The sequence below is a fragment of the Somniosus microcephalus genome, chromosome 4 (assembly GCF_052327205.1).
Source record: "Somniosus microcephalus isolate GS21.2 chromosome 4, FLI_Smic_1.0, whole genome shotgun sequence".
NCBI classification, from domain to species: domain Eukaryota; kingdom Metazoa; phylum Chordata; class Chondrichthyes; order Squaliformes; family Somniosidae; genus Somniosus; species Somniosus microcephalus.
In genome coordinates this window covers 54,086,626-54,111,176 of record NC_140990.1, presented here as the reverse complement: position 1 = coordinate 54,111,176, position 24,551 = coordinate 54,086,626, and the positions used below count along the sequence as shown (strand labels likewise).

Here is a 24,551-nt window from a genome sequence, read left to right as displayed (position 1 = left end):
GACAAGACCACGGGAGAGAGGCAGGCAGCCAGAGTGACCCCCCATGGGCCCCGTCCATCCTGGGCCTAAAATTGCTGTTTTCACCAGGCCTAAGAGCAGGTCCAGGAGAAGATCCTCCGACTTACTCACCCCCCACCACCCCGGGCGGCCAAAGATTAGGAGCGTGGGGCTAAAGTGTAACCAAGAGTTGAGGAGCAGCCCCTTCAGGTAACTATACAGGGGCTGTAACCTCTCACACTGAATATATACACGGCCCGTGGACTCCTCTAGGCCGCAGAAACCACATCTGGCCTTGGAGTCCGGAAAGGAGCTTAAAAACTGTTGCACACGACAGCTCCTTGTAACAGTCTCCACCCCAGATCCCCAATGGTGCAGGGAAGGACCCCGCGTAGAGAGCCCTCCACTGGGGAACCTCGCCTCCGCCGGACAGCAAGATGACCCGCCAGTCGGATTGAGATTGGGCAATAAACTAAATGAATCAATAAATGATACAGAAACCCGAGTCCCCGGGTCCTCAGCCCTGGTGTGAAGTACGCTGGCCACCAATTTTCCGTTACTGACTCGCACCTCAGGCCCCGCCCAGTCTGGTTTAATTACTAAATGTTTTCTAACTCGGGTTCAGGCCTGTCATTCTGAGGGAAACAAGGCCTCATTTATTGGTGTGTCCCACCCGAGCAGCTGTTAATGGCTTTAATAAACTGGCAGCAGGGTTGTTTTTAAAGGTGGAAAGTGGTGAAAAACGCCACCAGCGATGCCTCAAAACTCACGGACAGAGAAATCCACTTCATCAGCGCCCCTGCCACAGGACTCAATATCCACCCCCTCCACCACTGGTGCACTGTGTCTGCAGTATGTACGGTCTACAAGATGACCACGGTCAGGCCGTGTGGAGTCAAAGGTCAGGCAGCAGAATGGATGGAAAGGTCGCAACAAACTTCCCTTAACTCCAACCCTCTGATTTCTGTTCTGTAGCCAGCTTTCCATCCATTCTGCTGCCTGGCCCTTCACTCCACACGGCCTGACCTGGGTCATCTTGTCGATCTTACAAACTGTTATGGATAGCAAGCTGGTTACAGAAAACAGGAAACAGAGAGTAGGGGTTAAGAGTGGCAAAAGGTGGGAAGCGGTGTTCCACAAGGATCGGTGCTGGGACCACTGTTGTTCACCATTTACAGAAACTATTTGGACTCGGGATTCAGAGGTACAAATTCAAAATTTATCAATGACACCAAATTGGGAGGAAGAGTTAATACTGAGGAAGACTGCGACAACATGCAAGAAGACATTAATAAACTTATAGAATGGGAGGGTAATTAGCAAATGAATTTTAAGATAAGTGGTGCATTTTGGTAGGAAGAATAAGGAGGCCACAAACTACTTGGAAAATAAGCAGCTAAATGGGGTAGAGGAGCAAAGGGATCTCGGGGTCCAGATACACAAATCACTAAAAGTAGCGACGCAGGTTAATGAGGCCATAACAGGAGCAAACAATGGACTGGGGCTCATTTCTAGAGGGATAGAACTGAAAAGCAGAAAAGTTATGTTAAACTTGTATAGGACATTGGTTAGACCACACTTGGTGTACAGTGAGCAGTTCTGGTCACCATATTATAAAAAGGATAGAGAGGCACTGGAGAATGTGGAAAAAGGCTTTGCAAGGATGATCCTAGAACTGAGAGGATATACTTATCAGGAAAGGCTGATCAGGCTGGGGCTCTTTTCTCTAGAATAAAGAGAAGGCCGATGGGTGACCTGATCGAGGTCTTTAAGATTATGAAAAGGTTATAGAGGGTGGACCTGGAGAAAATGTTTCCACTTGTGTTGGAGTCCAAAACTACAGGTCATAAATATAACACAGTCTCTAATAAATCCAATGGGGAATTCAGGGGAAACTTCTTTACCCAAAGAGAGGTCAGAATGTGGAACGTGCTACCACAAGGAGTAGTTGAGGTGAACAGCACAGATACATTCATGGGGAAGGTAGATAAGCACATGAGGGAGAAAGGAATAGAAGGATATGCTAATAGGGTTAGATGAAGAGTGGTGGGAGGAGACTCGTGTGGAGCAGAAACACCGGCATTGACCAGTTGGGCCGAATGGCCTGTTCCTGTGCTGGAGACTCTGTAATTCTATGTAACTCTGTGTAACTATGTCTTCTGACTCCTGACATAGCTGGAAAAGCTTTTATTATTACCACAATTGTACACCATCTTCCAAAGATCTCTGAGCTTCTCTAATGGCTGCTTTTGACTCCCTCAATTGTGGGTGATATTTGTCCCTATTCTCCTGTAAACTGAACTCACCTTGATCTGAACTGGGTTCAATGTAAGACAGTTCGGGGAGTCAGGGATCATTCACCCCGAGACCTACGCTGGCCGGTAAAACCCCAGGCGGTTCCTCAGTAAGGATTCCTCTGGTTCTTCACCATATATTTGTCAGGATACTGAAACCCAGCTTTCTTACCGTCCACTCCTGGAGACCCCACTCCCTGAGCCTACAACCTTCAGCAGGGTCAGTGGTGGAGTTCCACAGTGGGAGTGATCCCAGAGTAACTGTCGGGATCACACCCCGTGGATGTTCCAGGTCGTGTATTTTTAGTTATCCTGGTGTCTAACACACACACATCAATAAAACAGGGAATTCCTGGAAACACGCTGCAGGTCCTTCTTTATCTGGAGATCAAATGTCTGTTGTATAATTGTACCAGCAGTTAACAGGCTCCTGTGAACTCCTCCATCTACTATTTTAATGTGGACTTTAACCAATTTATATTTTAACCTGCCTTACAATGGTAGACTCAGGACAGTCACACAAACACATTAAATCTTCATAGAATAATTACCACAGTCATTTTTAGACTGGAAACTCAAACCTGCCGTTTCACTTTCAGTCAGGAGCAGATCGCAGTTTGACACCAATTTCTGATTTGACAGCACGTTTCCAGCATTCACTGTTGTTCTTCCTGACTCTAAACACAGTTGTAAAGGAGCCTTCTGTTCCATGCCTAGGAGCTCTGAATCATGGAAGAGAGCGGCTGGGACACATTTCTTACAGGCCTCAAGATTAACCCGCAGAGGGACTTTGCTGTCAATGAAGATAGATGAGAAAGACCAAAGTGCCGTTTGCCCCTCTCAGTGTGGCCCTGAAGGATTGTGTCCAGGCTGAAGTTCTGTTCCCGCCGTACGATCCTCCCCCCAGATTGTCCTTTCAGAGCTTCAGCCAGGTGATGCTAAACACTCAGGTGGGAAAGACAAAAATCTACAACAATGCATTGAAAACAAAGCTGACACATATCCAGAATAATAAACTCCAGCCTAGTTGTAGGGGTCATTAACCTCAGCAGAAATAAACCCCAACTGTCAGAATGAACATGGTTCAGTCCTGGATGTGATTAACAGCAGCAATGACAGCAGAATCCAACCCCTGCAGTGAATTGTGAATTCGTTGATGTCTCAACTTGCTGGATAAATGAGTGAACGTCCTCTCCTCAATGTGAACTGGCTGGTGTCTCAGCAGGTTGGATGGCTGATTGAATCCCTTCCCACACATGGAGCAGGTGAACGGCCTCTCCCCAGTGTGAACTGGCTGGTGTCTCAGCAGGTCGGATGACCGAGTGAATCCCTTCCCATACACGGAGCAGGTGAACGGCCAATCCCCAGTGTGAGTGCATTCGTGTTGTATCAGTTTCCTTTTGCTTTTAAAGCTCTTCTCAGTCAGAACATTTAAAAGGTCTCTCATCAGTGTGAACAAGTTGATGATCAGTGAGGTGGGATGAGCGAGTGAATCCCTTCCCACACACGGAGCAGGTGAACGGTCTCTCTCCAGTGTGAGTGCACTGGTGTACAGTGAGTTCAGATGACTGCCTGAACCCAGTCCCACAGTGAGAGCACCTGAACAGTCTCTCGTCAATGTGAACACGTTGATGACATGTCAGTTCCCCAGAACGTTTATAGCACTTCCCGCAGTCTGAGCATTTAAAAGGTCTCTCGTCAATGTGAACTCGCTGGTGTGTCAGCAGGTTGGATGAATTAGTGAATCCCTTCCCACACTCGGGACAGGTGAACGGCCTCTCCCCGGTGTGAGTGCGTTGGTGTTTCCGCAGACCATTTGCACTTTTAAAGCTCAGCTTACACTTAGAACAATTAAAAGGTCTCTTATCAGAGTGAACAAGTTGGTATTTCAGCAGGTTGGATGACTGAGTGAATCTCTTCCCACACATGGAGCAGGTGAAGGGTCTCTCCCCAGTGTGAACTCGCTGGTGTTGCAGCAGTGTGGATAAATGAGTGAATCCATTTCCACAGATGGAGCAGGGGAATGGCGTGTCTCCAGTGTGAACTCGCTGGTGTCTGATCAGGTAGGATGATTGAGTGAATCCCTTCCCACACACGGAGCAGGTGAATGGCCTCTCCCCGGTGTGAATGCATCGATGAGTTTCCAGGTGGGATGGGCAACGGAATCCCTTCCCACAGTCCCCACATTTCCACGGTTTCTCCATGGTGTGGGTGTCCATGTGTCCCTCCAGGTTGGATGATCAGTTGAAGCCTTGTCCACACACAGAACACGTGTACGGTTTCTCCCCGCTGTGAATGGTGCGATGATTTTTCAGGCTGTGTAACTGGTTAACGATTTTTCCACAGTCAGTGCACTGGAACACTCTCACTCGGGTGTGTGTGTCTCGGTGCTTTTCCAGTCACACTGATGTTTGAAATCTTTTCCCACAGATAGAACAGAGAAAAATTTCTCCTTCCACATTCAAAGGCCGATGATATTCAGGTCCTGATAAATCGACTTACTCTGTCAGATCTTGATGTGATGTTTGGTTTTGAGTTTCCCATCTGCAAATCCTCACCTGTAAAAGGTGTTTACAAAAGTGATCACTGTAAGTACAGGATAGAAATTCAAAACAGACAATTCTAGTTTCTATGGAACATTCTTTCCTCTCTTGTTCCCCCAAAGCTGTAAATCCCCGTCCCACACACTCTCCCTCCTCCCTGTGCTGAAATCCAAACCCATCGCACCATCTCCAACATTTCTTTCCTCCACTCCCAGTTTCCCCCTCCCTCTACTCTGGTTGGGTTCAGTTCTACACCCGCTGTGTGCAGAGTGAGAATAAAATCAATGAGTCAATGGGTCTCCTGGTCACTGGGACACTGAAGCCCCACCCACTCATTGTTCCTGTACCAAGATGGCCACGCATGCGCCCTGCTGCAGGTGGAACCGTTCTGTCTTCCCTCCACCAAGATGGCAATGCATAACCTGGGCCTGTCATCGAGAAAAAGCCTCACCGCTGCCGTCTGGCGGAACACAGACCGGGCTGCTGGATCTCATTCGGGCCTGAGGCCATTCTCCAACTTTATAAACCCTGCGGCGCGGCCTACCCACAGTTTATTACTCTCCCGACCCCGCTCCCGCTGACCTGCAGCCACCCGGCGACCGTGCGAGGCTTTCATTGTAAGGCGGTGAGGGACACGTGACCCGGGCACACGGCCTGATTGACGGGAGCTTCCGACCAATAGGGAGCGAGCGGGGCGGGGCCTCCAACCAATCGGGGAGCCCGAGGGGCAGGACTAGCGCCGGCTGATTGTCTGATCCGCAGGGCAGCGAGTTTCTCCAGTCCCTTGTTCAGGGCCCGGGGCCAGGGGAGGCTGTGGGCCTTTATTCCCCTTATTGGACACAAGGCTCTTTGTCTCACAACACACTGGCTCAGGTTTTAATACAGACTTTTTAAATTCATGAATAAAAGTAGATAAACTCCGTGCTTCTGTAGACCAAACTTTTTAACATTTGGGAGTAAAAGTACAAGTTTTTTTCCCTCTGGGGAATTTATTATTAGTTTCATGAAACAACAACAACCACTTGTATTTATAAAGCGCCTTTAATGTAGTAAAACGTCCCAAGGCTCTTCACAGGAGCGTTAGAAAACAAAATTTGACACCGAGCCACATAAGGAGATATTCGGGCAGATGACCAAAAGCTTGGTCAAAGAGGTAGGTTTTAAGGAGCATCATAAAGAAGGAGAGAGGTAGAGAGATGGAGAGGTTTCCATCCAGGGTGCCTCTCCTAGCCTTGGTATAAGAACATAAGATCGTAAGAAGTAGGAGCAGGAGTAGGTCATACGGCCCCTCGGGCCTGCTCCGCCATTCAATAGGATCATGGCTGATCCGAATCTAGACTCACGTCCACTTCCCTGCCCTCTCCCCATAACCCCTAATTCCCTTATCAGCTAGGAAACTGTCTATCTCCGTTTTAAATTTATTTAATGTCGCAGCTTCCACAGCTCTCTGGGGTAGCAAATTCCATAGATTTACTACCCTCTGAGTGAAGAAGTTTCTCCTCATCTCAGTTTTGAAAGGGCAGCCCCTTATTCTAAGATTATGCCCCCTAGTTCTAGTCTCACCCATCAGTGGAAACATCCTCACCGCATCCACCCGATCAAGCCCCCTCACAATCTTATATGTTTCGATAAGATCGCCTCTCATTCTTCTGAATTCCAATGAGTAGAGGCCCAACCTACTCAACCTTTCCTCATAAGTCAACCCCCTCTGTAGTGTAGGTACCTTTAAGAGAGAACTACTTTTACAGCTCCTGTATACTGTAGTACCGGCAGTGACCACACCTGTATATAAGCCTTGAGCATGCCTCTGTACTGTCAGTCTTTAGACTACCCTCCTCCAGTAAACACCTGTTGATTGTTAATTTACAGCCTCCGTCTAGTTATTGGAAAACATCATACTTTAAGAATCACGGATTCAACAGTGGCGACGAGGTCGATTCGAATCTACCTGCAACTCTGCATTTCTCTTCAAGGATTCGCTCCGGGAGGGCGGTGGAAGAAAGTCGAGGCCAGAAGCACGGGCGTCGACCACGAGCAACCGCCCAGTCATCCAGCAGAGAGTGAACATCGCAGGGGAGGCTGTTGAGAGCCAGGCTTGGTTCCCCAGCCACGACGATCCAGCAACAGACTGGCAACAGGTACAGCGCAGACCCTTCCCGGACAGCGGCGGCTGGAGCTGACCGACGGCAGAGATAAAGCCGAGCAGCGTCGACGGGGTAAGAGAGAGGGTGAAGCACACAGGGCGCAGCCGGGGGTTGAAAACCGAGCGGCGTCGAGGAAAAACAAAACAGAGAGAGAGGGTAAAGCAGCAGCCGGGTTCAGGACCGAGCGGCAGCAACGGGAAAGGCGCACAGGAGAACGCGCAGAGCACAGCCAGGGCTGAAGCGCTGAACAGCGTCCATGGGGAGAAGAAGGGAGAGCGCGGGAGACGCCATTGAGCCGCGGAGAAGAAGGGAGAGCGCGGGAGACGCCATTTTTAGAAGCTGCAGCGGAGAAGAAGGGCGAGCGCGGGAAGAAAGGAAAGCGCGGGAGGCGCCATTTTGTGCCAGCGGAGAAGAAGGGAGAGCACGGGAGATGCCATTTTAGACAGTTTAATCACACCCAGGGATGCCGAAGAGTGGCAGTTTCAATGCGTTCAACAATGAAGTCGAAGATTGGCCGACATATGTGGAACGCATTGAGGTATACTGCAGGGCGAATGAAGTGCCAGATGCTAGGAAAGCACTGGTTTTGTTAAATTCCATGGGTACAAAAACTTATGGCTTACTGCGAAACCTAATAACCCCAGAGAAGCCAGTGGATAAGAATTTCGAAGGCATAGTAGAAATCCTACAGAACCACTTAAACCCCACACCGCTGCTGATAGCAGAAAGATTTAAGTTCCACAAAAGGAACCAGCATAAAGATGAAAGTAATGCTGAGTACTTAACGGAACTGCGCAAGCTATCGAAACACTGCCAGTTTCGAGTGGGACTAGCAGATACGTTAAGGGACAAGTCTGTGTGTGGGCTTCAAAGTGAAGGAACCCAGAATCGGCTTCTATCAGAAAAGGATCTTACACTGGACAAGGCTTTCAGCATGGCAGTATCACACAAAGCAGCTGCACGGGGCGCTGCAGAGATACAACGGAGACCGCAAGAATATGGCACCAATGAAATATCATATGGAGCAGGGAAGTGTTATCGCTGCGGCAGAACAACACACGACCAGAAGGATTGTTGGTTCAAGGACCAAGTGTGCAGACAGTGTGGAAAAGCAGGACACATAGCAAGAGTCTGCAGGTCAGGGGAGAAAACCAACAGCAAGAAATCTCCACAGGAGAAGTACAAAAAGGTACATAAGGTGATGGACAGTAGTTCAGACGAACAGAAAAGTGATACAGACTCCAGAAGCAAGGAGCTGGGTTGTCTGAAACTACATTAGGTAACCAAAATGGAGGATCACCAGACTATCTGGGTCACACTCAAGATAGACGGAGTCCAAATGAAAATGGAATTGGACACAGGATCAGCCCTAACAGTCATAAACCAAAGGGACTACAAGCGGCTATTTTCACATATACCCTTGAAAGCTACAGAGATTGTCTTGAAGACGTACATGGGGCAAAAAGTCTACCCCAAAGGAAAAATAAGGGTGAAAGTGATATACAAAGGCCAGGAAATACCTAAAATGGACCTATATGTATTGCTAGATGGAGGACCACCACTACTAGGACGTGAATGGATCCGGAAGATACAATTAGATTGGCATTCCATACAGGCACTGAAGGTTGAGGCCGAAAAGGATGACGACGTCACACCTGGACAACTGTCAAAAATGCTAACTGACGCACAAGAAGTGTTCCAGGAGGGATTCGGAACACTAAAAGGCATAACAGCAACGATTAAAATAGAGGAAAATGCAAGCCCAAATTTTTTTAAGGCCAGACCGGTGCCTTATGCGATCCGAACAGCCATCGAAGCAGAGCTGGAAGGGTTGGAACGTTCAGGAGTACTGTCCAAAGTGGACTGGAGCAAGTGGGCTACACCCATCGTTCCTGTAATGAAGAGGTCGTTGAGTAATACGCCTGGGGAACCAAAGAAGGTCCGCATCTGTAAGGATTTTAAGGTGACAGTGAACCCAGTCCTTCACACGGTACAATATCCGCTTCCACGGATTGAGGATATTTTCGCCTCGCTATCTGGAGGTAAACGCTTCACCAAAATTGATCTGGCCCAGGCGTACTTGCAAATGGAGGTAGAAGAAGCCTCGAAACAATACCTCACGATCAACACTCATAAAGGTCTCTATCAATACAACCGGCTGGTGTTCGGGGTAGCATCGGCTCCGGCTATTTGGCAAAGGGCAATGGATCAAGTCCTGCAAGGGATTCCAGGGACCCAGTGTTATTTGGACGACATCCTGGTCACGGGCGAAAATGACAATGATCACCACGCCAACCTGGAGAAGGTGCTCACTAGATTAAAGGAATATGGGCTACGAGCTAATTGCCACAAGTGCGAGTTTTTCCAGAAGCAGATCTCGTATTGTGGCCACGTTATTGATGAAGTGGGGTTACATAAGTCCCCTGAAAAGATTGAGGCAGTAGTCAAGGCTCCAGCACCGGAAAATGTGTCACAACTGAGGTCGTTCCTCGGGCTGGTAAACTACTACCATAAGTTCTTACCAAATTTGTCTACAGTATTACACCCACTGAACACCCTGCTGCAAACGGGGGTACCATGGAAGTGGAATGACGAATGTAACCGAGCTTTCCAGAAGTGCAAAGAATTGATCACATCAAAATAGGTGTTGGTCCATTTCAACCCAGCACTACCAATTCGTTTGACATGTGATGCATCACTCTATGGTATTGGAGCGGTGCTGTCGCACAAATTCCCAGACGGGTTGGAGAGGCCAGTAGCCTTTGCATCTCGGTCACTAACCTCAGCTGAGCGCAACTACACCCAGATTGACAGGGAGGCCCTCAGACTAGTATGGGGAGTAAAAAAATTCAACCACTATCTGCATGGGCAGAAGTTCACCTTGCTGACTGACCACCAACCACTTGTCTCCATCTTCAATCCAAAGAAGGGCGTTCCGGTGATGACTGCACAACGGTTACAAAGGTGGTCCCTTTATCTAGGGGCGAACCAATATGAAATAGAATATAAAGGCACGAAACAGCATGGAAACGCTGATGGGCTATCACGCCTGCCATTGCCTACTGTGGAGGAAGCACCAGCAGTGGACCCTATCGAGATATTTTATTCGTCAATAATTGAACGATTGCCAGTAACTAACGCGGATATAGAGAAGGAGACCCGCAATGATCCGACACTGTCTCGGGTATATGATTTGACGGTGAGGGGATGGCCAACACATGGCGACTCACTGTTGCCAGCATTCTCATCCAGAAGAGAACAGCTGTCAGTATGCCAGGGGACAGTGATGTGTGGATCCCGAGTGGTAATTCCACCCAAGTTAAGGGAGAGAGTGCTCAATGAGCTTCACGAAGGTCATCTGGGAGGGGTGAAAATGAAAAGCCTTGCTAGGGCTTATGTGTGGTGGCCAGGGATCGATCAACGAATCGAGGACCTAACCAAGAGCTGCTCAGGATGCCAGAAGGTCCAAAATACACCACCACATGCCCCTCTACACCCATGGGAGTGGCCCTCCTCTCCATGGCAACGGGTGCATATTGATTTTGCTGGTCCATTCATGGACTCAATGTTCTTAATAGCAGTGGATGCTCACTCGAAATGGCCTGAGGTGATAAAAATGTCCTCAACAACTACAGAGAAAACGATTGCAGTCCTACGGACCATATTTGCCAGGAACGGCTTGCCAGAGCAGATTTGCTCTGATAATGCACCACAATTTGTGTCTGAAGAGTTTCGGAAATTTATGAGAAGGAATGGGGTAAGGCATTATACATCCGCCCCATATCATCCAACCACAAATAGGTTGGCTGACAGGTTCGTACAAACATTTAAAAAGGCGATAAAGGCCATGTGCGATGATGAAATTCCACTACAGCATAAGGTGGACAATTTCCTGTTACCCTACAGAAATGCGACACATGCAGTTACCAACCAGACCCCGGCCATGATGTTCTTTAACCGAAGGTTGAGATCTCGTCTGGATTTGCTCAGACCAAATGTGCGAAGAAATGTTGAGGATAAACAATTCCAGCACATCAATGAGAAGCCGACAAGGAGCTTCAATGTAGGACAGCCAGTCTTGGCCCGTGACTACCGAACAGAGAAATGGCAACCCGGAACGATATGCACACAGCAGGGGCCATTAATGTACACAGTGGATGTCGGGGAGAACATTGTGAGACACCACATCGACCAGATCTTAGCGTCACAGGAACGAGTCAACCCCATGTCTCGCGTCCCTGGGGATGAACCCGACATACCGGTAGCATCTACCTCAGAAACAGTAGCAGTGGAAACTGATGAAATAACCGACAAAAAGGGGCCAGAATCGCCTCCGCACCAAGAACAAGAACCTCAGGAAAGGCGCTATCCAGAAAGGATCAGGAAGCCGCCCCAAAGACTGAATCTATAAATGGACTATTTCAGTTTAATGTGCATGTTAAAGTGTTAATTGTTATTTGAACATTATGGGTACTGCTAATCATAAAGGGGAGGAATTGTAGTGTATGTACCTTTAAGAGAGAACTACTTTTACAGCTCCTGTATACTGTAGTACCGGCAGTGACCACACCTGTATATAAGCCTTGAGCATGCCTCTGTACTGTCAGTCTTTAGACTACCCTCCTCCAGTAAACACCTGTTGATTGTTAATTTACAGCCTCCGTCTAGTTATTGGAAAACATCATACTTTAAGAATCACGGATTCAACACCCTCATCTCCGGAATCAGCCGAGTGAACCTTCTCTGAACTGCCTCGAGAGCAAGTATATCTTTTCTTAAATATGGAAACCAAAACTGCATGCAATATTCCAGGTGTGGCCTCACCAGTACCTTGTATAACTGCAGCAAGACTTCCCTGCTTTTATACTCCATCCCCCTTGCAATAAAAGCCAAGATTCCATTGGCCTTCCTGATCACCTGCTGTATCTGCATATTAACCTTCTGTGTTTCATGCACCAGGACTCCCAGATCCCTTTGTACTGTAGCACTTTGCAGTTTCTCTCCATTTAGATAATAACTTGCTCTTTGATTTTTTCTGCCAAAGTGCATAACCTCACACTTTCCAACATTATATTCCATCTGCCACTCATTTAGCCTGTCTATGTCCTTTTGCAGGTTTTTTATGTCCTCCTCACTCACTGCTTTCCCTCCCATCTTTGTATCGTCGGCAAACTTGGATACGTTGCACTCAGTCCCTTCCTCCAAATCATTAATATAGATTGTAAAGAGTTGGGGTCCCAGCACTGACCGCTGCGGAACACCGCTAGTTACTGATTGCCAGCCCGAGAATGAACCATTTATCCAAATCTCTGTTGTCTGTTAGATAGCCAATCTTCCACCCATGCCAGTATATTGCCCCCAATCCCGTGATTTTTTATCTTGTGCAGTAATCGTTTGTGTGGCACCTTGTCAAATGCCTTTTGGAAGTCCAAATACACCACATCCACTGGTTTCCATTTATCCACCCTGTTTGTTACGTCCTCAAAGAATTCGAGCAAATTTGTCAAACATGTATCTAGGGGAGGAATCAATAACATGTCCATGTACCTGTCCTGGGAGTGTTTGATGGGACAGTGTAGAGGGAGTTTTACTCCGAATCTAAACCGTGCTGTACCTGCCCTGGGAGTGTTTGATGGGACAGTGTAGAGGAAGCTTTCCTCTGTATCTAACCCGTGCTGTACCTGCCCTGGGAGTGTTTGATGGGACAGTGTAGAGGGAGCTTTACTCTGTATCTAACCTGTGCTGTACCTGCCCTGGGAATGTTTGATGGGACAGTGTAGAGGGAACTTTACTCTGTATCTAATCCGTGCTGTACCTGCCCTGGGAGTGTTTGATTGGACAGTGTAGAGGGAGCTTTACTCTGTATGTAACCCGTGCTGTACCTGCCCTGGGAGTGTTTGATGGGACAGTGTAGAGGGAGCTTTACTCTGTATCTAACGCGTGCTGTACCAGACCTGGGAGTGTTTGATGGGACAGTGTAGAGGGAGCTTTACTCTGTATCTAACGCGTGCTGTACCAGACCTGGGAGTGTTTGATGGGACTGTGTAGAGGGAGCTTTACTCTGTATCTAACGCGTGCTGTACCTGCCGTGGGAGTGTTTGATGGGACAGTGTAGATCAGGGGTTCTCTGAGGCCCCTCCTGTGTTATAAAAATTCTCCGGACCCCCTGTAACACAACACAAGTATTCATTGTCTGTGAAGTGCTTTGGGACATCCTGAGATCACTGAAGCCTCTCTATAAATGCAAGTCTTTCCATTTCAAATCACTGTGCTTTATTTTTTGAAATAAAGTTATTTGGTGATTAAGTGCGGCAATAGTATGTTTTAAACTCCCTCCTCCTTGATTCTCCAATACAAGAGGCCCAATGACCTCACAAGCTGCCTTGTGGCCGCCTTCCTTCCAGCCCACGTGATCTGCTCACCTGAGCAAAGCCCAGCTCCCAGGCGGAGGCAGGGAGTGCACAGATTGGCCCTTTGTCGCTCCGCCCACCCCCGCAGCCACCAATCGGAGAGTGAGCAGGGTGCAGTGGGTGGGGCTGGGCTTTGATTGACAGTTTGAGCTCCCGCTCGCGGCGCTTTGAATTTCGCCCCAACAATGGACGGCGGTTGGAGGCGGGACTTGGGCCAAGCGGATTGGCTGCTGGCCTTTGATTGACGGTTAACGGGACTATTCCCCGGGGCCGCGGGCTGTCCTGCTCAGTGGCGCCACCTAGTGTGAGGGCGAGCGGCAGCTGGAGCTGCGGGTCCCGCAAACTGCGCCTGCGCACTGCTCCTGTTCCAATGGGAGAAGGTGTTCAATGGGCTGGGCTCCTGGAATTGGGAATGGCCCCACCCTCCAATAAACCCCAGCCTGGATTTGTAGCGGGGGAAGGGGGGAGATGGGGGCAACAGGCTGGATGGAGATGATGGGAATCTGGATCAACCCAATTGGCAGCGAGCGAGGGGCGAATTCCGCAGCCTTGGCCCCATCGCGCCCCACATCACTTTCCCCGCGGCTGCTCAATGGGAACTGAGCCGGCGGCCAGTGTGAGGGCTGCTTGTGGGAGAAAGAATGAAAGAGGGAGAGAGTTTCTGGGCCCACCCCTTGAAACCTTCTCACAGACCCCGGTTGAGAACCTCTGATTGACAAGAGGCGCTGCAGCAACTCACCAAGGCTTCTTCGGCAGCACCTCCCAAACCCGCCACCTCCACCACCTAGAGGGACGAGGGCAGCAAGCGCAGGGGAACACCACCACCTCCAAGCTCCCCTCCAAGTCACACACCGTCCCGACATGGAAATATATCGCCGATCCTTCTTTGTCACTGGGTAAAAATCCTGGAACTCCCTCCCTAACAGTAACAGCTCTGTGGGAGCACCTTCACCACACGGACTGCAGCAGTTCAAGAAGGCGCCTCACCACCACCTTCTCAAGGGCACCAATATTCTCCTGTCTGATATAAACCAGACCAACAGTCACTGACACCAATCTCCTCCTGTCTGATATAAACCAACCCCACCATCACTGACACCAATCTCCTCCTGTCTGATATAAACCAACCCCACAGTCACTGACACCAATCTCTTCCTGTCTGATATAAACCAACCCCACAGTCATTGACACCAATCTCCTCCTGTCTGATATAAACCAACCCCACAGTCACTGACACCAATCTCCTCCTGTCTGATATAAACCAACCCCACAGTCACTGACACCAATCTCCTCCTGTCTGATATAAACCAACCCCACAGTCATTGACACCAATCTCCTCCTGTCTGATATAAACCAGCCCCACAGTCACTGACACCAATCTCCTCCTGTCTGATATAAACCAACCCCACAATCACTGACACCAATCTCCTCCTGTCTGATATAAACCAACCCCACAGGCCCAGAAAGATTAAACTCAGCCCATTACTTGGTTTGGACATGTCCCCATTCCCGTGCCGAGGGGATTGCTGTACCAGGCGGGAGGGGAAACATTTGGGGACTCTCGATTCTCCACCAATTCCCATTCCCCTTCTTTCTGGTGGATAATGGAGGTGCCACTGTGTGTAATGTGCAAATCAGTAAGAATTGTCAGCAAGTATTAATCAGCATTTTCTAATTGGAGATGTTAATCAATGGAATCTTTCAGACAGTGAATTGTAGATTTTGTACCAAAGATCAATTTAGGATTGAAGTAAAAGTTCATAAATTTATTGCAAAGTCCCTGAATTAAGGGGAATGGTCACAGACTGCGGTTCTTAAAAGGGACACTGCAGCCCCAACAAGTCAATCAGCTATACATCCAGAATATTAAACTCCAGACAGTTATAGGGTTAGTAACATCAGCAGAAACAATCCCCAACTGTCAGAATGAACATGGTTCAGTCCCGGATGTGAATAACAGCAGCAATAACAGCAGAATCCAACCCCTGCAGTCACTTGTGAACTCGCTGGTGTTTCAGCATGTTGGATGACTGAGTGAATGCCTTCCCACACATGGAGCAGGTGAATGGCTTCTCCCCAATGTGAACTCGCTGGTGTTTCAGAAGGTTGGATGACTGAGTGAATCTCTTCCCACACACGGAGCAGGTGAACATCTTCTCGCCAGTGTGAACTCGTTGATGCGTCAGAAGGTCGGATGACTGAGTGAATCCCTTCCAACACACGGAGCAGGTGAACGGCCTCTCCCCAGTGTCAACTCGCTGGTGTCTGAGAAGGTTGCATCTCTGAGTGAATCCCTCCCCACACATGGAGCAGGTGAACGGCCTCTTCCTGGTGTAACTGCGTCGATGTTTTTCTAGATCTGACGAGTAATTGAATCCTTTCCCACAGTCCCCATATTTACAGTCCTCGCGTTTCTCCATGATGCGGGTATCCTTGTGTCTCTCCAGGTTGGATGATCGGTTGAAGCCTCGTCCACACACAGAACACGTACGGTTTCTACCTGCTGTGAACGGTGCAATGTTTTTTCAGGCTGCATAACTGGTTAAAGCTCTTTCCACTGGAACACTCTCACTCGGGTGTGGGTGTCTCGGTGCTTTTCCAGTCACACTGATGTTTGAAATCTTTTCCCACAGACAGAAAAGACAAACCTTTCTCCTTCCACATTCAAAGATTGATGATATTCAGGTCCTCATGAATCGAGTATCTCTGCCAGATGTTGACGTGATGTTTGGTTTGAGTTTCCTGTCTGTAAATTCTGCCCTTCTAAACCCTGTAAAAGGAGTTTACAAAAGTCATCACTGTAAGTACAGGATAGAAATTTAAAACAGACAATTCTAGTTTCTATTGAATATTCTTTCCTCTCTTGTTCCCCCAAAACTGTAAATCCCCATTACACGCACTGTCCCTCCTCCCTGTGTGGAAATCCAAACCCATCGCACCATCTCCAACATTTCTTTCCTCCACTCCCAGTTTTCCCCCTCTCTCTACTCTGGTTGGGTTCAGTTCTACACCCGCTGTGTGCGGAGTGAGAATAAAATCAATGAGTCAATGATTGTCTCTCCTGGTCACTGGGAACCTGAAGCCCCGCCCACTCTCTGTTCCTGTACCAAGATGGCCACGCATGCGCCATGCTGCAGGTGGAACCAGTCCGTCTTTCCTCTACCAAGATGGCGGCGCCTAACCCGGGCCTGTCACCGAGAAAAAGCCTCACCGCTGCCGTCCGGTGGAACACAGACGGGCCGCTGGATTTCATTCGGGCCTGAGGCTGTTCTCCAACTTTATAAACCCTGCGACGCAGCCTACCCGCAGTTTGTTAATCTCCCGACCCCGCCGACCTGCAGCTCCGCACGGCAACTGCGCGAGGCTTTCTTTGTAAAGTCGGTGAGGGACACGTGACCCGGGCCCACGGCCTGATTGATGGGAGCTTCCGACCAATAGGGAGCGAGTGGGGCGGGGCTGGAGGAGTGAGCCGGCGGCGGGTCCTCCAACCAATCGGGGAGCCCGAGGGGCGGGACTAGCGCCGTCTGATTGTCTGATCCACAGGGCAGCGAGTTTCTCCAGTCCCTTGTTCAGGGCCCGGGGCCAGGGGAGGCTGTGGGCCTTTATTCCCCTTATTGGACACAAGGCTCTTTGTCTCACAACACACTGGCTCAGCTTTTAATAGAGACTTTTTAAATTCATGAATAAAAGTAGATAAACCCCGTGCTTCTGTAGAACAAACTTTTTAATATTTGGGAGTAAAAGTACAAGTTTCTGTCCCTCTGGGGAATTTATTATTAGTTTCAGGAAACAACAACAACCACTTGTATTTATAAAGCGCCTTTAATGTAGTAAAACGTCCCAAGCCTCTTCACAGGAGCGTTATAAAACAAAATTTGACACCGAGCCACATAAGGAGATATTCGGGCAGATGACCAAAAGCTTGGTCAAAGAGGTAGGTTTTAAGGAGCATCTTAAAGAAGGAGAGAGAGGTAGAGAGATGGAGAGGTTTAGGGAAGGAATTCCAGAGCTTAGGGCCCACGCAGCTGAAGGCACGGCCGCCAATGGTGGAGCGATTAAAATCGGGGATGCTCAAGAGGCCAGAATTAGAGAAGCGCAGATATCTCGGGGGGTTGTGGGGCTGGAAGAGATTACAGAGATGGGGAGGGGCGAGGCCACAGAGGGATTTGAAAACAAGGATGAGAATTTTAAGGATGAGACACTTGAGGAAAAGCAGGGAGTGGGGGAGGGTCAAGCCCTTCTGGGACAGGGTCGCTAATTCTGTTCTGCGACAGTTACTGGGACAGACTGTATCTCCCCCTCTCCTCCACAGGGATTTGTGGTAGTTAAAGGGACAGTGACTCTCCTTTTTCTGTGAGATTGTAATTAAAGGGACACTACTCTGAGATGGCTGCGAACATTTAGTGTCACCAGCCTTTCTAAAACATCTTCCTTTCTTTGAAGATCTGTGTGAACTCGCTGGTGACTCAGCAGGTTGGATGAGCTCTGAAACCTCTTTGCACAGTCAGAACATTTAAAGTGTCTCTCATCGGTTCGGGGGCAGGAGGGATCTGGTTGATGTGCCTCAATAAATCCGAGACTCGATGTTAGCGAAACAAAACAAGGCTTTTATTGACTTAGAAGGTAACACACAGAGGAGAATGTATCTTCCATCCAGAGGTCTGCCATACTGGATGTGCTGCAGGCTGGGCCAGCTTACATAGGAGCCAGGTATGGGCGGAGCCCTACACACAGTACAATACAATGGAAATGAAACTGAAACCAACCACAGTCACAGGCAGAGAAATACTGATGAGTGATGAATGGAATATTTCATCACACTGGTTAACAGTGATCACAATATCATTAGGTTTAAAGTAGTTATGGAAAGGGACAAAGAAAAATCATTGGTGAAAATACCCAGCTGGAAGAGAGCCAATTTCAGTGATTTGCAAAGGGATCGAGCACAGGTGGACTGGAAACAAAGATTGTCCAGGAAAACAGTGAATGACCAATGGCAGGCCGTCAAGGCAGAGATAGTTCGGGTACAAACCAAGCACATTCCCATAAGGAGGAAAGATGGGGCATTCAAAGCTGGAGCTCCCGATGACAAACGATATCGAGGTTAGAATAAAACAGAGAAAGGAGGTTTACAACAAATGTCAGGTACAGAATACAGTCAAAAACCAGGTAGAATACAGAGAGTGCGGGGGAAATTGAAACAGGATATAAGAAGGGCAAAGAGACATTATGAGAAAAGATTAGCGGGTAACATAAAAGGGAACCCAAAAATCTTCTATAAACATATGAAAAGTAAAAGGATAGTTAAAGGAATGGTGGGGCCGATTAGCGGAGCTCATCATAAGAACATAAGAAATAGGAGCAGGAGTCGGCCACTTGGCCCCTCGAGCCTGCTCCGCCATTCAATGAGATCATGGCTGATCTGATCTTGGGCTCAGCTCCATTTCCCTGCCCACTCCCCATAACCCTTCACTCCCTTATTGTTCAAAAATCTGTCTATCTCCACCTTAAATATATTCAATGACTCCGCCTCCACAGCTCTCTGGGGCAGAGAATTCCACAGATTTACGACCCTCTGAGAGAAGAAATTCCTCCTCATCTCAGTTTTAAATGGGCGACCCTTTATTCTGAAACTATGCCCCAACTTCTAGATTTCCCCCACGAGGGGAAACATCCTCTCTGCATCTACCTTGTCGAGCCCCCTCAGTATCTTATATGTTTCAACTAGCTGGGGGAGCCCGGCGGTGCCGAGGCTTGTTGAGGGCATGTTGTTGTTGGAAGAGAGAGAGGGAGCAACTGGGGGGAAGAGAGAGAGGGAAGGAGAGAGAGAGAGAGGGACTGAGAGAGAGGGAAGGAGAGAGAGAGAGGGAAGGAAGGAGGGAGAGAGAGAGAGAGAGAGAGAGAGAGAGGGAAGGAGAGAGAGAGAGAGAGATGGAAGGAAAGAGAGAGAGATTGGGAGTGTGAGAGAGAGATTGGGAGAGTGAGAGAGAGAGATTGGGAGTGTGAGAGAGAGAGATTGGGAGTGTGAGAGAGAGAGAGATTGGGAGTGTCAGAGAGAGAGATTGGGAGTGTGAGAGAGAGATTGGGAGTGTGAGAGAGAGAGATTGGGAGTGTGAGAGAGAGAGATTGGGACTGTGAGAGAGAGAGATTGGGAGTGAGAGAGAGAGAGATTGGGAGTGAGAGAGAGAGAGATTGGGAGTGAGAGAGAGAGAGATTGGGAGTGTGAGAGAGAGAGACTGGGAGTGTGAGAGAGAGAGAGATTGGGAGTGTGAGAGAGAGAGAGAGAGACTGGGAGTGTGAGAGAGAGAGAGATTGGGAGTAAGAGAGAGAGAGAGATTGGGAGTGTGAGAGAGAGAGATTGGGAGTGTGAGAGAGAGAGATCGGGAGTGTGAGAGAGAGATTGGGAGTGTGAGAGAGAGATTGGGAGTGTGAGAGAGAGAGACTGGGAGTGAGAGAGAGAGAGAGAGAGAGAGATTGGGAGTGTGAGAGAGAGAGATTGGGAGTGTGAGAGAGAGTGAGAGATTGGGAGAGAGAGAGATTGGGAGTGTGTGAGAGAGAGAGATTCTGGGAGTGAGAGAGAGAGAGAGATTCGGACTGTGAGAGAGAGTGATTGGGAGTGTGAGAGAGAGATTGGGAGTGTGAGAGAGAGAGAGATTGGGAGTGAGAGAGAGAGATTGGGAGTGTGAGAGAGATTGGGAGTGTCAGAGAGAGAGATTGGGAGTGTGAGAGAGAGAGAGAGATTGGAAGTGTCAGAGAGAGAGATTGGGAGTGTGAGAGAGAGATTGGGAGTGTGAGAGAGAGAGATTGGGAGTGTGAGAGAGAGAGATTGGGAGTGTGAGAGAGAGAGATTGGGAGTGTGAGAGAGAGATTGGGAGTGTGAGAGAGAGAGATTGGGAGTGTGAGAGAGAGAGATTGGGAGTGTGAGAGAGAGAGATTGGGGCTGTGAGAGAGAGAGAGATTGGGAGTGTGAGAGAGAGAGAGATTCGGACTGTGAGAGAGAGAGATTGGGAGTGTGAGAGAGAGAGATTGGGAGTGAGAGAGAGAGATTGGGAGTGTGAGAGAGAGAGATTGGGGGGAGAGAGAGGAGAGAGACTGGGGAGAGAGAGAGGAAGCATCACAAAAGACAAAATAAAAATATGAAATGGTTTGACCACGAATGCAAAAATGCCAGAAAAGACCTGAGAAAAATATCAAACCAAAAGCATCGGCAACCAAACAATCCGGACCTACGTACTAGATACAATGAAACCCTCAAAAGATATAAACACACCATTAGGAACAAAACACAAAACTATACCCACAAAATACTCGAAGAAATTGAAAACTCCACCAATCCAAAACAATTCTGGGAAATGTGGAATAACCTGAGTACAACACAATTGCAAGCATTACCAATCCAAGATGGCGACATCTGGAGAACACATTTTGAAAACCTCTACAAAGACATCCCAAAAAACAAAACAAACCCAAGTCAACATCAGGTCACAGAAAAACTCCACACATTAGAAGCAACAATTAAAGACAACCAAAACCCTCTAGACTCCCCAATCACATGGAAAGAACTGGCCACAAAAACAAAATCTCTCCACCTAAAGAAAGCCTGTGGCCCAGACAACATCAAAAATGAAATGCTAAAGTTCAGCAATATGGAGATGCAGGGTGCGATACTCAAACTATTCAACATCATATTACGCTCAGGCTGTTTTCCCGATATCTGGTGCCAAGGACTAATCTCCCCCATATATAAAAGTGGAAACAAATCAGACCCAAATAACTACCGCGGCATCTGTGTCAACAGTTGTCTAGGGAAGTTATTCTGCAGTATTCTAAATAGTAGATTACTTGATTTTCTTAACAAACATAATATCCTCAGAAAAAACCAAATAGGCTTTCTTCCAAAACACCGCACCGCCGACCATATCTATACCCTTCACACCCTCATTGAAAAACATAAACACCAAACAAAAAATGGGAAAATATTCGCCTGTTTCATCGACTTCAAGAAAGCCTTTGACTCTATATGGCACGAAGGGCTCTATTATAAACTTCTTCAGTGTGGAATAGGGGGCAAAGTCTATGACCTTATTAAATCAATGTATCTGAAAAACAAATGCGGGGTCAAAATTGGAGACAAACGCACCGATTTCTTCACCCAGAGAAGAGGCGTCCGGCAGGGCTGCAATTTGAGCCCGACCCTGTTCAACATATACATAAATGAATTAGCAGACATGCTGGAGCAAAGCGAGTCACCAGGTCTCCGTCTCCTGGATGGAGAAGTGAAGTCCCTGTTCTATGCGGACGACCTGGTTCTGCTGTCTCCCACAGAACAGGGATTACAGCAACAACTAGACCTACTCGACAAATACTGCCAAAATTGGGCTCTAACAGTAAATCTAAAGAAAACCAACATCATGATTTTTCAGAAAAGACCCAGATGTCAGGAAAACAAATACCAGTTTACCCTCAGTGATACCACTATAGGACACACTATGAGCTACACCTACCTTGGTCTAACTATTACAGCATCAGGGAGCTTCAGCATAGCAGTGAATGCACTAAAAGAAAAAGCCCGAAGAGCCCTATATGCAATAAAAAGAAAATTCTACAACATCCAAATCCCAATCAAAATCTGGCTCAAAATTTTTGACAGCATAATCCTGCCCATTGCACTGTACGGTAGTGAAGTATGGGGCCCGCTAAATCACCAAAGCTACACTAAATGGGAAAAACACACAATAGAAGCCCTACATGCAGAATTCTGCCGAAGCATCCTTCGCACCCAAAGAGAAACACCAACAAATGCATGCAGAGCCGAACTAGGCAGATACCCACTGATAATAAACATCCAAAAACGAGCACTAAACTTCCTAAATCACCTCAAATCTAGCTCCCCAGACACCCTTCATTTCAAAGCCTTTCAGACCCAAGAGCTAAACCCAGAAAAGAGTCCCCTGAGTCAGCTGCTACTGAAACTAAGTACTCAGCCGGACCCTGACCAGCCCCAGACCAACACAGCCGTCCAAACACCAATCCGAGTGAACCAAATCATTAAAAAATGCAAAGAAACCTACCTGGAACATTGGAACAAAATAACCGAAAGCCAAAGCAGATTAGAATGTTACCGGGCCCTAAAAAGAGAATATAAACTGGCAGACTACCTCACGACCATCAGAGACACAAAACAGAGACAGACCCTCACCAGGTACAGACTAAGCGACCACCAACTGGAAATTGAAAAAGGCAGATACAAGAAATCCTGGCAGCCTAGAGAGAATAGAATATGCGATCAATGTCTGGCTGGCGAGGTTGAAACAGAAATGCATTTCCTCCTAAAATGCGAAAAATTCAACACATCAAGAAACATATTATTCAACAAGCTAAGCCAAACAACCCCAGATTTCAAGGAATTGGATGATCTGTCAAAATTGAGATTAGTCCTAGGAGAAGGAGACAGACCATACCTTGGGGCTAAATATGTAACAACATGTCACAACCTGAGGACTGTTTAAAAGTAAGACTGTTTAAAATTAATATTGAACGTACCAAATGAAGTAGAAAGACTGTTTAAAATTAATATTGTTTAAAAGTAATATTGTATATACCCAACAAATGTCAAATCGATTGACACCTACAGAATGTTGGAAAACTGTACCTTTTTGCTATGTAAGCTTTGGCAATATGGTTCTCTGTAAACTTTCATGCCAATAAAGCATTTGAACTGAACTGAACTGAATGGGGCGAGAGAGAGAGAGACTGAGGGGGAGAGAGAGAGAGACTGAGGGGGAGAGAGAGAGCAACTGAGGGGTGAGAGAGAGAGATGTGGAGAGAGAGGTAGAGACTGGGGAGATAGAGAGAGACTGAGGGGGGAGAGAGAGAGCGACTGAGGGAGAGAGAGGGAGACTGGGGGAGAGAGGGAGACTGGGGGAGAGAGGGAGACTGGGGGAGAGAGGGAGACTGGGGGAGAGAGAGAGAGAGATGGGGGAGAGAGAGAGAGATGGGGGAGAGACTGGGGGAGAGAGAGAGACTGGGGGAGAGAGGGAGATTGGGGGAGAGAGGGAGACTGGGGGAGAGAGGGAGACTGGGGGAGAGAGGGAGACTGGGGGAGAGAGGGAGACTGGGGGAGAGAGGGAGACTGGGGAGAGAGAGAGATGGGGAGAGAGAGAGAGATGGGGGAGAGACTGGGGGAGAGAGAGAGACTGGGGGAGAGAGACTGGGGGAGAGAGACGGCAGAGAGAGAGACTGGGGGAGAGAGACGGGAGAGAGAGAGACTGGGGGAGAGACGGGAGAGAGAGAGAGACTGCGGGAGAGAGAGAGAGAGAGAGAGACTGAGAGAGAGAGAGAGAGACTGGGGGAGAGAGACAGGGGAAGGGAGAGAGAGACTGGGGGAGAGAGACAGGGGAAGGGAGAGAGAGGCTGGGGGAGAGAGACAGGGGAAGGGAGAGAGAGACTGGGGAGAGAGAGAGATAGAGAGGCTGGGGGACAGAGAGAGAGAGAGAGCGCGACTGGGGGGGGAAGCGAGAGCGACTGGGGGGGCAGCGAGAGCGACTGGGGGGGAAGCGAGAGCGACTGGGGGGGAAGCGAGAGCGACTGTGGGGGGGAGAGAGAGCGACTGGGGGGGAGAGAGCGACTGGGGGGGAGAGAGAGCGACTGGGGGGGAGAGAGAGCGACTGGGGGGAGAGAGAGCGACTGGGGGGGAGAGAGAGCGACTGGGGGGGAGAGAGAGCGACTGGGGGGGAGAGAGAGCGACTGGGGGGGAGAGAGAGCGACTGGGGGGGAGAGAGAGCGACTGGGGGGAGAGAGAGCGACTGGGGGGGAGAGAGAGCGACTGGGGGGGAGAGAGAGCGACTGGGGGAGAGAGAGCGACTGGGGGGGAGAGAGAGCGACGGCGGGGAGAGAGCGCGAGTGGGGGGGGAGAGAGAGCGACTGGGGGGGGAGAGAGAGCGACTGGGGGGGGAGAGAGAGCGACTGGGGGGGAGAGAGAGCGACTGGGGGGGAGAGAGAGCGACTGGGGAGGGGGGGGTAGAGAGAGCGACTGCGGGGGGAGAGAGAGCGACTGGGGGGGGAGAGAGAGCGACTGGGGGGGAGAGAGAGCGACTGGGGGGGAGAGAGAGCGACGGGGGGGGGAGAGAGAGCGACTGGGGGGGGAGAGAGAGCGACTGGGGG

The 24,551-nt window shown here is 48.8% G+C and overlaps 1 protein-coding gene across 1 annotated transcript in view; it reads right to left on the bottom strand.

The window, feature by feature from the left end:
- LOC147118909 (uncharacterized) overlaps nt 1-4,495 on the bottom strand; it is a 29,904-nt gene extending 25,409 nt beyond the window's left edge. The window contains exons 1-3 of the mRNA XM_085984668.1: nt 4,337-4,495; nt 3,711-4,255; nt 3,499-3,628 (exon numbers count right to left, since the gene is read on the bottom strand). Of these exons, the coding sequence (XP_085840794.1) occupies nt 3,499-3,628; nt 3,711-4,255; nt 4,337-4,495 (834 nt within the window). The remainder of the gene's footprint in view (nt 1-3,498; nt 3,629-3,710; nt 4,256-4,336) is intronic.
- Nucleotides 4,496-24,551: the final 20,056 nt, after the last annotated feature.